Source organism: Miscanthus floridulus, chromosome 3, assembly GCF_019320115.1.
Source record: "Miscanthus floridulus cultivar M001 chromosome 3, ASM1932011v1, whole genome shotgun sequence".
NCBI classification, from domain to species: domain Eukaryota; kingdom Viridiplantae; phylum Streptophyta; class Magnoliopsida; order Poales; family Poaceae; genus Miscanthus; species Miscanthus floridulus.
In genome coordinates this window covers 143,307,145-143,322,739 of record NC_089582.1, presented here as the reverse complement: position 1 = coordinate 143,322,739, position 15,595 = coordinate 143,307,145, and the positions used below count along the sequence as shown (strand labels likewise).

Genomic DNA, 15,595 nt, shown 5'->3' with positions numbered 1-15,595 from the left:
GTTGAGCAAACAGATCTATTTCACCACCTTTCATTTTCTAGTTTTTACTATAGTGCTAGACTGTAGACAAGTCATACCGGATTACTCGGCGATTCACGAATCAATATGCCTAGCTAGGTACCCCAAAACACACGCCCCACTTATACCCTAGGCACAAGCAGGACCAACCCACCACTCTCCTGTCAAGGGGTCTAGGTCCTCGTCCAAACTTGGACTCCAAGCCCCCGCACATGAGTCCTGAACTCATGCAGTGCTTAGACCTCCACCATCTCCGCCTCCAATCAGTCAGTCCGGAAAGAGCCGAAACCCATGACAAGAGAGCAACGAGCCTTCCCTGCTCCCATAAACAAGTATGTGCTCAGGATAATAAGTTTGTGACTTACCTAGAACCCATTGCAATGGCCGGTCCTTAACCGACACGGACAGAGAAAACAGTGTAACCAAGCTATGCCCTATTGGCCGTGGGACACAACCTCTTACACCCATCAATACCCATAACATATCCTAGCCCGATCTTCATTTTTCTTTTACCATTTTATCATAAGAGTGATAATAATAATCACCTATTGTGAGTAACGATAGGTTACTCACGCTACCGAAAATCCTAAGCATAGCAGTTACTCGCACCTGTACTAGTAGGACTCAAAGGACAGATATATTTATGCAGGTGGATTCTATAAAATGTTTGTAACGTAAATGCACATCATATATATATATATATTCAGTGCTTATTCAAAATAAGGGTTATGCACTGAGGCTTGCCTTGAGCAGGCGTGGTGTCAGCAAAGTCAGCAGCTGATGGCTCCGAGGCTCCCTTTTGGATGAGGATCTCCTCCTAGTACTCCTCGATTATCTCCTCGTACTTCAGCTCGCCTGCGGTCACAAACTCTTCCAACTCGTTATCTACATGCATAAAATGATGATGCATCACTTAGTAATACGACAACAACAACTCTTAAAATAAGAATACATCTATCAAGCTACTAAGCTAGCTCTAATGACTAAGATGCTAAGTTACCTATTATTCCCACTAAGCAGGTATGAAACATTTGAGTATTATCTTAGCAATAAAAAATGCCTTTCTAACGTTATTTATGATTTCACATATATACTAAAATAAGGAGTACTTAACTACCCTATTTGTCAACCTATTCTAAGGCTACAAAAATTATAGTGAGCACATAATAATATAAGGAACCTAATGTAGAAATTTCATGGTCAAAGATACTACCAATTTACCACAAAAATTCCTACAATTATTAATCTAAATAACATTAACACTTTCAAATGATTTAATAGACCTTAGCATCAACACAGACATGTATAAACTAACCATACTATCAGATAGACAACATTTTTAGAAACTAAACAGAATTTATTTCATAATTTTTGGATACTTATATGAATTGATATTAATTTTCAAAGTTTAACTTAGAATGTAAAATATAAAACTATTAATACTTTCTAGAAAAACAAAAACCAAATTCAACCCGCGTGGCCCACTAACGAGCGGCGCGGCCCACATGCGCGACTCGCAGGCACGGCCCACGCGGGATGTGGCCCATCCACGTGGAAATGGCCCACGACGGGGAGGCCCGCGTGCGCCGGCATCTTCGCAAAAACACCCTTGAGCTACCGATGATTTACCCTGAGGTCCGCAACACTATTTTCTATAGACTGCTCCAATACAAATAAGCCCCTCCCTATTCGCTTCTTTACAACGGGCCGGTCCTCCGGCCACCCCCGCGCGCAACAGCGCGGCGATGATGGCACTGGATAGCCACGCCGGCCATCTGGGCCCCTCCCCGCCCTCTCTAAGGGGCCGATGCTCACCTAGATGCAGACATGAATCAATGGGCGGTGAAGAGATGAGCCGGACGCGTTTAGGAGCTCCCTCCACGGCGGCGGACACCATGTTCCAGTGAGCCTAGGCACAACTGAGGTGATAGAACCAATGGGTGGGCATCAGCCACTCACCCCGAAGCTACCTATGGTGGTGGCTAGACCGAGGACGGACCGAGCATGTCTGGCAACATGTACACAGCAAGCCCAGCGATGGACTGTGGTGGTGCGACCACGTCAGCGGCTCTAGAAAAGCAGTGGCGGTGTAAGTGGGGTGCGTAGGGTGACTTGGAGGGAAATACGAAGCTAATGGTGCAGATGTCTGGCTCGATCAGCACTTGGGGATGGGTCTGTCATCCGCCTCGACCGAAGGCGGCCTTAACAGCTCGGCGGCGAGGAAAATGGCCAAATGGAGTTCGGTCGGGCTCAATTGAAGGCCGGAGAGGACTGGACGGTAGCAAGACTCTAGTACTAGCACCTGTCACGAGTAATTGCGTTGACAATGACCAGGCGCTATGAATTTGGCTTTGGCACAGCTCGGTCCCGCCTGCCCGTCCCTATCGACCGCAACAGCACGCGGGAGAGAGATGGAGAGAAGGGACAACACGAAGCGTCGCGTAGCCATTCAACAAAAAAGAACTAGGCGAGGGGATAGCAACTCCACGTGCGGCGCAGGGCAAGGCCAGCAGCGGCTTGGCACGATGTGTCGCACGCGGGAGCTCTACGCCACATCGACAGGGAATGGTTGACCCCAAGCGGGGATTGGTGTGCGTGTGAAAGGCAGCGGCCTCGATCCTATACTGACGCAGCGCCACTAGAGCAGAGAGAGAGGTAGGCGCAGTCGTGGCACCCATGTGCGAGGCGGTGTGCACGCAGCGACACAACAGCGACAGCGGTTGGCGGAGCAGAGCCGAGCAACAGAGCGAACGCCGGTGGCCCCAGGGGCACCAACAGCGGCGCTAGCGGCAGCGCGCATCGCGGCAGTGAGGAGGGACAGCTGCACGCCAGGGCTGTCTGCCATAGTGGCTAGCTGAGCGCGACCAGACACGCGCGCACGTGTGGTCGGCGTGCCGCCCCCAGCACAGGAGCACGGTGACTGCACCTACACGAGGAACCCGACCCAGAGTATGCCATGCACGCTTTTTAAAGCATCCAATTCACTCAATCGGTTGACCCAACATCCATACCAGCGTTGCTATACCTAAGAGGGCATATGAGGCTACTAAAACAAGCCATAATGCAACACCACTCCTTAACCCAATTCCTCTACAAAAATTACCAAATATAGCTTTGTCAACCTATTTTCTGACTTAAGAAATCGACTAAGTCTTGGGTTGGATTTGTTTCAAATTCGCTTTCCAAGCTATTGGAACTGTTAGCTAATGATATCATTTTTCGACCGTAGGTATTTCATCGTCATCTACAAAGACAAAGTTTGTACTTTAAACTTTATTCAAGTATCGTATAGATGTTCTATAGCCTTTTTTCTTAATAAAAATTGGTTTTAAACTGTAATACCCTAAAATTTGTACTTTTGAAAATATGATTAAAATGATTTATTTTTGAATTTTTGTCCTCATAAAATATAGGAAAATAATGTTTTTTATTAAATTAAAATTTATCATAAGGTTTAGCAACATGTTTGTGCATACATGCCGGTGCATTTGTTTCTTTGAGTTGTGTGGATTTGATTCAAATTGAAAATATGCTAAAATGTTTTTGAAGTTGGCTTTGAAGTAAAAGAAAAGAAAATTAGGAAATCAAAGCATTTCAAAAGTTGTATAATTTATTTTAGGAAAACTTACTAAAATGGCTCATTTTTATTTGAGTTAAAAAGTATATTCAAAACTCTATTTGAATTTGATTTGGCTTTGGTTGCCCCCGAACGAAGAGGTGGTACGGCGTTCTGGTACGTAGATTCCGCACCCTCTAGACCAAAGGGATAGGGCCTCGGTGGGTTCTCCATCGGGGCCTCGTAGTTGGCCAAGCGTAGGTCGGTAGCGGGAAGTGGTCGGCGCCACGTCGTGCGCCCCTCTAGAGCAGCCGTGATCACCAAATCAGAATCTGGCCGCCTTGAATGGTGTGGCCGAGCAGGTCGCTCGGTCGCAGTGGCTTGGTGATCATGGAGTGCAGGAAAATTGTCACTCGCTCTAGATTAATCTATAAGACCGAATCCACGAGGAGCTGACATTCCGTTAAGCGGTCTGTGACCCGATCGTTGGATGTAATCAGATCATCATTGCTGATAGATCTCCTAACCCAGCAGCGGGGCGCTAGGATTAGAGATGTCATTGCAGGTGTTGGCGCGATCGGCGTAGGGTGATCCTGCACCGCCTCCACGATCTTCCTATTGCTGTCGCGGCTGATGATCCAGGTCATGGATCCGACCGTGAAGATCTGGCCCGGCTCGGGAAGGGCCATGGAGCTCGAAAAGGTGACCATCTAATTCGCCATGAATTCAGCACGCACACCCCATACCTGGTGCGCCACTGTCGACGAAATCTAGTCGGCAGTCTATCGAGGGGTATGCCCACGATAGTAGATGAATCGGTGAAGGTGCACGTGAGGGAACCGGACAGTGACAGAACACAAGAGACAGCGATTTGACAGGTTTAGGCCGCCGACTTGGCGTAATACCTTACGTCCTGTGTCATTCGGTGGGTTGTATTGCGTATGATCAGATAAGAACGAGGGGGGTCCCTACCCGCCTTATATAGCCCGAGGGGTAGGGTTATAGATCGGTTATTTCTATCCTGATCGATTTACAAGATAGAAATATACAGATATTACGGGATCTAGCATATCCGAGCAGGTTTCCTAGATCATCGAGGATCTTCACGCAGTCTTACGAGGCACGCTGACCTGTGCCGTGCTTCACGTGGCGTAGTCTTGTAAGCTGGGCCTCAGCTCCACTAGTAGCGCGACCCATGCGCAGTCTTGTAGGCAGAGCCTACCCTAGCGGCTCGACCCATGTACAGTCTTAAGTGGATATCGGGGTCATACCCCACACTACTGGTCAAGATCGTTACTATGTTTCATTATTGATCTGTGGAAAAAAAAAGTACGGTGCCTGCACAGTTTTGTAGGATTTTGTTGCAGAGTATGCTTTGAAATTGAGTTTTTTCCTTTTAACCACAAAAGAAAAGTACTTCTATGTTAAACCAATATAGATGGATGCATTGCTACCTAATGTTCAGAGGATGGCAGGGTCCCTTTCCCACAAAAGTGTTGGTTCAAAAGGCGAGCATGACAAGATAGTTGAACATGAATGTTGCTTCCTTTTTTCGAAGTCCGTACCTGCTTTGCAGTTTGGGTGCACTACTTTTTAACATAGAAGAGGTACGCTGATCTGTGTTGTTTAATCCATTCCTACAGGATTTCATCCATCTATTCATTAGTAATGGGTTCTTGATTGTACGCAGAGATAGTGGCATTACGGTTGTGGATTGATCGCAGCAAGAGCACAACTAGTCCACCGAGCAACAAGATGATGATGTCTTCTTCTTTGACCATAATCAAGGTTAGTGAACGTAGTACCAGTTCGTTTGTGTATAGCCTCCACTGTTAGTTTGCCTACAGCGTCCTTATTACGTTGGAACCAAGTTTGCAATTTTCATGCAGCATGGAGCTTTTCTTAGAATAGTGTGATGGTTGTGCATACTATTTTAAGAAATTCACTCAAAGATAAGAAACATGTTCACAGTACCTTCATCCTGCTTGAATCCATAGTCTTCATTTCAACTGATTACCTTATGAACCAGGTTAGAGAATATTTCTATTACTTCTGAATTAGTGCCCACAAGTTTTCATTGAGTGCATCGAATACTGTTCATATGATTGTTAAGAAATCAGATAACTTGAATATTGTTCGGAGTTTCCTGGTTATACTACTATTATGCCCGCACCTCAAATACAATTCTGTTCAATAATTGTTCCTTTATCTATTATGCAGCCAACAAAGAACTTCATTGCCCAGTGAACGATGCACATGCCCACTACGCACAGCACTCAAATAACAGCAGCTCATCGGACCTTCTTCCCTTTCAAGTGTGGTGCTCAATCTTTTTTCCAATGTTGGAAAAGAGCAGTGTATATACTTAACCACCACGCTGCACATTGTTCGAATCTAATGTTGGAAAATAACAGTCTATATGCTTAACCACCTTGCTGTGTATTCTTCAAATCAGTACTTGCATATGCGCGCGATGGCGCGCGCTCTTCACTAGTGTAACTATAGAATATAAGATAAGATTTGAAGCCACACTGTACTCTAAAGATCAGTTTTTTTTGTGTGTGTGGGACCACTTCATAAGAAAATAAGCGCCTGATGCGGCACCTTTATTATTCATCCATTTTCGCCATGATCCTCATCACACACGACACATCCGTAGGTCGCTGCCCCGCACTAAAAAAACATGGCAGAATAGCAAGAAAGCCGATCAAGAACCGAGAGCACTCGCATGGACAGTTGGACACACACGGCCGCGCACCATCTCTCGCACCGTCTGAGGCATTGCTTGATAAGCCTTCTCCTTTCTTCACCGAAAAAATGGCTTCTCTTACTAAATCGATCGGTATGGATCCTCCACAGCAGCAGCTGGAGTTAGAGAGGAGACCTACCAAAAGGGGCCTCAATCTCTGGTTCTCTTCTTGAAGCATGTCGCGTACTCGCTCCCTCTCTACGTATGCTTTTTCTCTCCCACATCTACCCTGAGATCTCCGTGACTCTCTCGTCGAGTCCCTCCTCCCAACAGATAGAGCGCTGGGTGCATCGGCTAGCTCTAGATGGGCACCTTGCTTTCTGAATCTGGAGTGCGGCATGTCCAGAGGCGGCGCAAGGGTATCGAGGCTAGCGTAGCAACAGGCTACAATATCGTGTACGTGTTGTCATGCTAAATTAATCATCTTCTTGCAGCTACTCCACCGGTTGCATCAAGATTTGCACATTTATCACTACTACACAAAAAAATTTCAAGACGGTGCCTTTTAATATCTGAGGCGAGCGGGCTAGGCGGCCGCCACTGTTAATCGGTGGCAGAGCGCCCTTTTAAACGCATGATCCCCAAATCATGCTGCAGATTTACAGTTCATTAATTCCCTATATCCTTTTCTTTTCTATGAATCTTCGCATGAGGATTTTGTGTTCTTTTCTATGAATCTTTGCCAAGGATTTTGTGCGGTGCGCTTTGTGAGGAAGAGATATTTTTTGTTTGATTTTTTTTTTGTTGGTGCATCATGTGTTTAAAGGTGTTGTTTTTCTCAATTTCTATTTGAATTCGATTTCGATCTTAGATTTTGATTTACTGATGAGTTATGGCGAGGTTAGGTCTGCGATACATGCATGTCCATATTGATTTCTAGGGAGTAAAGAGTTCTTGATGGAGAAGATCAAGAGGAGACAGACAACGGTTGGTGAGGGGCCAGACCAAAAAATGAGACAGAAATTTTGGCATTAGGTATAGATATAGATTATGTACGTCGTAATTGTTGGCGTATGCATGTGTACGTACCGTGTTCCGTGGAGGCGAGCATGGCGAGGACCTTCTTGAACCAGCCGATCTGCACGCCGAGGGAGTAGGGCGTGATGCCGTTGACGTTGAGGCCGTGCTTCTTGAACAGCAGCTGGTTGAGCGCCGTGCCGCTGGCCACCGCGAAGTTGGCGCAGTGCCGGAAGTCCTCCTTGCTCTTCCCGTCCAGGTACGGCGGCCAGTGCGGGAACCCCAGCCGCTCCACTGCACACAGAGCAGAGCAGAGCATATGCACAGTCAGTGGACACTGGGCTGTGGGCAGTGGCATGCAGCAATCGGCACTCGATCGAACGCACCGATGAAGTCGACGATGAGGCGGCCGTCGGACCAGCGGCCGGTGGGGCGGTGGAAGAAGGTTTCGCCGTAGGGGGAGTGCGCGACGGGGCCCGGCGCCGTGGAGTAGTGGATGAAGTTGCCCGTGTCGATGAGCGAGTCGCCGAACCCCAAGAAATGGCTCTAGCAGCCGCCGCCTCGTTGGTACGACGGCCGTGTCGCCGCCGGAGCAGTAGTGGCCGCAGCAGCAGTCACGGGCACTGCCAACGACGCCGACGCCACCGGAAAAGAAAAGGCCGTCCGGTGCTCGGACTTCACCACTGATCATCGTCCAGGTGATTGGATCATCCGATGCTCAGACTTCACCACTGATCAACTGGTCGGACCGCTAGGATCATCGACTTCGTCGTCGACCAGTTGATCGGACTGTTCGTCAGTCGCTTCTGCTCAATGCTCACTTCGCCGCCGATCAGTTGACCAGACTGTTCGTCGCTCGTGCTTTATCGCCAGATACGTCGGTTACTCCTCGACGCTCGGATTCTTCGTGCTCGAGGACTAAGTGAGCACACTTCACATTGCGGACATCGCTAGCGACGTCGGGACTCCTCGCTCCTCGGTGCTCGGTCATCGCCAGCGACGTCAGGGCCTCCTCGCTCCTCGGTGCTCGGTCATTGCCAGCGACGCCGAGGACTCCTCGCTCCTCGGTGCTCGGTCATCGCCAGCGACGTCGGGGACTCCTCGCTCCTCGGTGACTCCTGCCTCCTCGGTGCTCAGACATCTCCAGCGACGCCGGGGACTCCTCGCACCTCGGTGCTTGGTTATCGCCAGCGACGCTGGGGACTCCTCGCTCCTCGGTGCTCGGTCATCGCCAGTGACGTCGGGGACTCCTCGCTCCTCGGTGCTCGGTCATCGCCAGCGACGCCGAGGACTCCTCGCTTCTCGGTGCTCGGTCATCGCCAGCGACGCCGGGGACTCCTCGATCCTCGGTGCTCGGTCCTCGCCAGCGACGCCGGAGACTCCTCGCTTCTCGGTGCTTGGACATCGCCAGCGACGCCGAGGACTCCTCGCTCCTTGGTGCTCGGACATCGCCAGCGACGCCGGGGACTCCTCGCTCCTCGGTGCTCGGTCATCGTCAGCGACGCCGGCAAGTCCTTGCTCCTCGATGCTCGGTCATCGTCACCGACGTCGGGGACTCCTCGCTCCTCGGTGCTCGGACATCGCCAGTGACACCGGGGACTCCTCGCTCCAAGGTGCTCGGTCATCGCCAGCGACGCCAGGGACTCCTCGCTCCTCGGTGCTCGATCATCGCCAGGGACGCCGTGGACTCCTCGCTCCTCGGTGCTCGGTCATCGCCAGCGATGCCGGGGACTCCTCGCTCCTTGGTGCTCGGACATCGCCAGCGACGCCGGGGACTCGTCGTTCCTCGGTGCTTGGACATCGCCAGCGACGCCGGGACTCCTCGCTCCTCGGTGCTTGGACATCGCCAGCGACGTCGGGAACTCCTCGCTCCTCGGTGCTCGGACATCGCCGGTGACATCGGGGACTCCTCGCTCCTCGGTGCTCAGTCATCGCCAGCGACGCCGGGGACTGCTCGCTCCTCGGTGCTCGGACATCGTCAGCGATGTCGGGACTCCTCGCTCCTCGGTGCTCGGACATCGCCAGCGACACCGGGAACTCCTCGCTCCTCAGTGCTCGGTCATCGCTAGCGACGTCGGGGACTCCTCGCTCCTCGGTGCTTGGACATCGCCAGCGACGTCAGGACTCCTCGCTCCTCGGTGCTCGGTCATCGCCAGCGATGCCAGGGACTCCTCGCTCCTCGGTGCTCGGTCATCGCCAGCGACGCCAGGGACTCCTCACTCCTTGGTGCTCGGATATCGCCAGCGACACCAGGGACTCCTTGGTGCTCCCTTAGTGGTCGGATCTTGCTACGTCTCATCGGTGTGCTATCAAGCTGCTCCATGCTGTTCGGATCTGGGTGCTGATCTTGGGCAGCACGTCTGGGGTCTTGATACGTGCATGTCGGACGATGTCAGCAAAGCTTTTAGACTTCTTTTTCTTTGACCCCGCTACAAGATTCCTTCTTTATCTTCTAGCAGGCTCGGGGACTAAGTGGGCACACTTCACCTTGCGGTGAATGTGCTTGTTCTCATCTCGAGACTACGCACGAGGACTGGCTGCCTGCTCGGCTGGTCTTCTACTTTCTAACTCTGGCACCACGTGACTATGTCACCTACTGTCACGCTCGGGGACTAGCTGTGGGGGTATGGCCCCCGGTATCCACAAGACAAGACATGGGCCGCATCATCAGAGGTGGTCTAGCCCACAAGATCAAGGCGTGCACGGCACTACTCGATGTGTACTGCAAGATATTGTATAGTACTAAATAAGCTATTTTCCTTGTAACCCTACCCCTCTAGAGTATATAAGGAGAGGCAGGGGCCCCCTAGTGGACACGATCCATACATCTCACTGCAATACATCAGAACACATAATATATGTATTACGTTATACTGATGGCCGAACCTGTCTAAATCTTGTGTCTTGGTACTTGTATTACCATCTCGCTCACCTCTACGATAAATCTACCATCGTGGGATACCTCTCGGTGGACTACCGAGCATCTTTTATCAACAGCGCCCCCAAAAAAAGGGCGCGCCACTTGCAGATGCCGGTTTCACCAAGAAAGCCAGAGGATGAGGGGATCATGTACGAACAAGAGACGTCGATCGTAGGGGTGGGCACACGTACTTCGGATTGGACGAAATCCTTTGATTCTTTTAGATGGGGATCGCTCGGTGAACTCTGCTCCATAAACTCCATGGTAGAGCAGCTCTAAAAAAATCTAAAGTTTGTAGAGCACCCCTTTAGGTGCTCTCACAACTCCACCTTTTTCTCTCGAATGAAATGCGTGGAGCTAAACCTGTTTGGCTAAAGAAACGTGGAGCGAAACTGAAAAAAGTGGATTGGAGCAATCCCAAACATCCCCATTCACTCACCGAATCATCTTAACATATGCTTGTCAACTGATTACTTGCATTACCTTTACCTATGCATCCAATTACCTTATTTACATTTCACAGAAATAGGTCGATGAAATTATCATCTTGCAGGTATATGCAACACCGTTGTGAGTATTCTTCATCCGCTTTAGAATTCTTGATTGCGACCATTGTTGCTAAAAGAGAAAAGTCTACATTACCTCTCTTAACTTTTGCGAAAGTCTATTTTTCCTCCCTAGACTCTAAAACCGGGTAGACCATCTCCCTGAACGTTTAAAACCATTCGTTTACCTCCATGACCGGTTATAAGCGGTTTTCAAAGGCGGTTTTTTCTTTTTTTTATTACAGTTGAATCTTTGAAAAATGATAGTAAATCATAGAAAAATCATAAAATAGAAAATCCAATTTTGTACTCTACATGAGTAGATCTATACAATGAACATATAATATGGTATGCTTTAGTACAAATTTATTGTTGTAGCTTTAGATCTATGATTTTCTATAATTAATTCATAGCTGTAGTTTCTATGATTCAATTGTGGTGAAATTTTTATTGTGAGCTAATTATTGTATGCTTGAATTGTAGTTAAAATTTTATACTCATTGGATCATGTATAACTTAGTTATAGATTTATAAATACTTTTTATCAAGCATACACCACCTAAATAAATCTATAACTAAGCTATATATAATCCAATGAGTATGAAATTTTAACTATAGTTCAAACATATAATAATTAGCCCGCCATACAAATTTCCTCACAATTGGACCATAGAAACTATAGCTATGAATTAATTATAGAAAAGCATAGATCGAAAGCTACAACAAAAAATTTATACTAAAGCATATCATATTATATATTCACTGTATAGATCTACTCATGTGGAGTCTAACAAAATTTGATTTTCTATCTTATGATTTTTTATGATTTACTATGATTTTTTAAAAATTCAGCCAAAATAAATAAAAAAGATAAAGATAAAACCGCCTTTGAAAACCGTTTATAACCGGTCAGGAGGTAAAATGAACGGTTTTAAAAATTTAAGGAGATGGTTTACCCGATTTTAGAGTACAAGGAGAAAAAGTAGACTTTTGCAAAAGTCGAAGGATGTAACGTGGACTGTTTCCTTGCTAAAAGCATTGGTGGTCTTTCGGCGAGAAGCTGACGGCCCAGTAGTATCCTGCCCCGCCTTAGATGTATTGGGCCAGCTGGTCTCACGAGTCACCCGGCCCATGTGGTGAGAGTCGAAGCGAAGCGAAGCGTTCGTGGACGTGGACTCATCCAATCCATCTTCTCTCTCTAGCGAGTCCACATCCACATCGCCGTGGTTGGAGCCCTGAGTCCGTCGCCGGAGACGTCGCGCCTGCGCCCACCATGGACGAGAAGGAGTTCCGGGGCATGCTCGACCTCTTCCCCGTCGTCCGCACCCGGGACTACTGCGTAAACCTCCTCCTCCTCCACCCCCCCCCCCCCCCCCCCCCCCCCCCCCCCCCCCCCCCCTTTTCCGTCTGCCTGTACCGCTATGTCTCGGGGGTAAGGGTTCTGATTTGGGGACCTCCCAAGTCCCAAGCCGCGATCTGTGGCGTGGAACTCGATTGGTAATTCGGGGTAGCATAGTCTAATCGGCCTTCCTGTCGATTCCGGTGACCCGATCTCCTGTTGCGACACACACTGTTGGCAGAGTGCAGCTCCGGGTTCCGAAATCAACTCGATGTTTGCATAAGTAGTTGCAGTAGAGGGATATGTAATGTAGCCTTTGGTCATAGGATGTATTGAAGGTGATAACACATTAGCACCCTTTAACAAAATTTACGTTACGAGTTTTGTTGGATGCAATACTGCAACGAAAAAAAGAAAAAGAGAAGCGAATTTTATCCATGTGCCGTGAACACCCTAGTTTTCCTCCCCTTCTTTTGGGTAAAGGGGGATTACTCATTTTCTCCCTTTATTAACAAAGAAAGCCCCTCCGGAATGGGAATGATACATATCTTCACAGTCCTGCCCAATAATAGTCGGAATGCTTATAAAAAGGGGTTCCAGGTTTAGTGTGTTGCTTCTTGCCCCTCAAGATAAGCAGGCTAATATTAGTGTTACACCTTGCTTCCCCTGCCGTTTAAGAAAGTAGGCTATTGTTGGCCTCTTAAAGTGGGTAAATATTAGTGACAAACTTTCTGGTAGATTGACAAAGTCCTTGTCATCTCTGTTTTGAGCTACACATAGTCACGCAATGTCATGAATGCTTGTTTCTGTTTGTTGAAGGTTTGTGGTTGAGAGAGTATTACATGGGGGCATGGCCACATGGGACTGTGGTGCTGCACATTTATCTAAATAGAAAAGTGGGTTCAACCAGAACAAAGAGCAATGTATTATAAGCACATTGATATGGAATCTTAAGCAATTGTGGTAGATGTCCCTTTGCAGAAGTAACTGAATAAATATGGTTTGTTCTTATTTCCTGTTTGCAGACCTTTTGAGCATGAACTGATGCATTTTTTTGTGTGTGTGTCAAATGTAGGCTGATTCTGGAGCATCCAGCAGAGGAACCAGACAGCGATCACGAGTTCAGGTGTGTTTGATTTAGTTATCGAGGTGCTACTTGATTATACCTGTTAACTATTTCTAATGAAGCTATCACTTGCAGGAGGCAACGAAGGGCAATAATAAGGACTCATCTGCTGCACAAGGTATGTCAGATGATAGTTTTTTGTTATCTCAATAGATTTAGATTAGAAGGACTATTGCTAAACCCAAAATTGCCATGTCCAACTGTGTCCTTATGTGTGAAACCCAGACTTAGGACTTTAGCATGTGTCCTGAACGTAATTTGTCATATCCATGGTCGGTTATGATTTTGTGAATGCGCAACATTCTTCATGGATTTGCTCCCTATCAGACAATTGAGATATTGATAACTACAGTCTACAACTGGTTACAGTTGAATTCAACTTCTTTTCAACTGAGACCTGACTCATTTGGATATGTTTTTACAAATTGGGTCCACAAGCAACTTACTGTCAGCATCTGTAGTTTCTTTTACTCGTCCTTTATTTTTCTGTGAAAATCAATAAAAGGCAGTAATATCATCACTTTCTATAACATCAAAGTGACTTGCAACCACACAATCCATCATTTGCTATCATACAAAATTGATCCACACAAAATAGATCTCTTTACATATCTGATATGAAGGACTGAGCAGTTAAGCAATGGAATAAAATGACACTAAGATGTGCTTTCTGCACCAATTACTGAGTGACAAATAGTTCTTCTCTAGGGTGTCCACTCATTTTTTTTCAATGAATTGAGGCCATTAGTAAATGCCCACCAATGAATGGGAATGACAGCTTTGGCACTGCAGTAATGGCAAATGATACACTTTCTTTGATTATGCGTTTCACTAATAATTATATAATAGATCTAATTATGCTCCGATATGCCATAGCGAAGTAGAATAGTCACTAATTTTCTTGCATTTTTCAAAGATATGTTTATGCAGAAATTGAAGATGGCTGCGGAGAAAAAGGTACACATATTTCTTTTCCAGTATCAGGAAGCTAACAACTCAATACAATGGTGTAAAACGTTTTTTGAGAGCTTTGAGTAATGTTGCGTGCCTTTTAGGCCTGTTGTTTGAGGAAGAGGAAAAATAATTTGGGGGCACACAAAACCGTGGCTCCATATATCAGAATATCTGAAGTTTGAAAAATTCTGCTGAATATCTCCTGTTCAGTTAAATACCACCAGAAGACCCAAACTTATAGGAAAATACCACTCATATCTCCATTAAGGCCATGCTTTATCTCAGCGCCAATTGTTGGTAGCCTACTCCTTTGTACCACCCTCTTTTCTGTTCATCACTGAAGTTGTGACCCAAGTCTTTTGTGGTTATGCCCATGGAGCTCCTGTTGGTAAGTGGCTGAGGGTTGAGAGAAATGCTATTGGAGGATTAGCTAGGAGCTGACAAGCTTTTGGTATAGGTTGTCAAAGTACAAGCTGTTCTTTTTCATGTTTTTTTTTTGTGTGGCCCATTTTTCTATTTTCTTTTTGCCTCATTCTGGTAGTTTTACTGAAGTGAAACCAGTCTCAATGTATACCCAAAAGGCTGTCGTAAAAGCTTTACAATCTGTGGTTGTTCATGGGAAGTTCATTTTAGAAGTTAGGCAAAATTGATTGGTCTTTTGGCTTTTTGCCTGTTAGTTAGTCTACCATTTGATTTTGGCAGTAGCATCACCATTGCCACAACTATCGTGGATACCATATTTCTGTTTATCACATGCCACCTTTGTTGGACTATATATTTGGGTAGTATTGTATGGTTGGTGCACGCTTCCAGTACTCTCATGGATACCATATTTGTGTTTATCGCTTGCCATCTTTGTTGGAATACATATTTGGGTAGCATTAACTATCTGGCAAGTTGAAGCACACTTTTTTCTGGTGGTTTAATAAATTGTTTTGCCTCACACTATGGCAGATTGGAGCGACAAAGGCAGAGTTCTTCTGCAAGGCATTTGAAGAAGCTCATGAGAAACTTGTACTGTTGCCTCCCTAATTCGACATTTTAATACCAACAACTATTCATACATGCTAAAGTTTATTTTCTGGAATTGACCCATGTGCTTGCAGGTTTACAGAGAGTTGAATTTGGATGCTGCTAAGAAGTTTCTGAGCGCATATGAGAGCTGATGATGAACAATAGATAGATGCTGCTCAAGGATCTACAGGTGCCAAATGATCCTGGAAAGTTGTTGATGCTGTTGAGATTTTGATCGTTGGCAAACTTAGGCCCCTGACATGTGTTGGATATCCCTTTTTAGTTAGCTACAATTGTTTTTTCAGATAAACGTTTGAAGTTGTCCATTTGTACACTAATAGTATACGTTTTTCTGTGTTTGCACTTTGTATTTGTTGTCTCTTTTTTAAATTTTATAAAAGGGAACCTATTACTCCT

General features: G+C 46.6%; 1 protein-coding gene across 1 annotated transcript; it reads left to right on the top strand.

The window, feature by feature from the left end:
• The first annotated feature begins 11,921 nt into the window (after positions 1 to 11,921).
• Positions 11,922 to 15,537, top strand: LOC136547338 (uncharacterized). Its single transcript, XM_066539297.1, has 6 exons — positions 11,922 to 12,084; positions 13,160 to 13,210; positions 13,286 to 13,328; positions 14,127 to 14,167; positions 15,119 to 15,178; positions 15,271 to 15,537. The coding sequence occupies exons 1-6, from the start codon at positions 12,019 to 12,021 to the stop codon at positions 15,328 to 15,330; spliced, it is 321 nt and encodes a 106-aa protein (XP_066395394.1). The 5' UTR covers positions 11,922 to 12,018; the 3' UTR covers positions 15,331 to 15,537.
• The last annotated feature ends 58 nt before the right edge of the window (positions 15,538 to 15,595 follow it).

Coding starts and splice junctions, on each gene's coding strand:
- LOC136547338 (XM_066539297.1), top strand. CDS start 12,019: ATGGACGAGAAGGAGTTCCGGGGCATGCTCGACCTCTTCCCCGTCGTC. Junction 13,329..14,126: donor GGACTCATCTGCTGCACAAG/GTATGTCAGATG, acceptor CATTTTTCAAAG/ATATGTTTATGCAGAAATTG. Junction 14,168..15,118: donor AGATGGCTGCGGAGAAAAAG/GTACACATATTT, acceptor ACACTATGGCAG/ATTGGAGCGACAAAGGCAGA.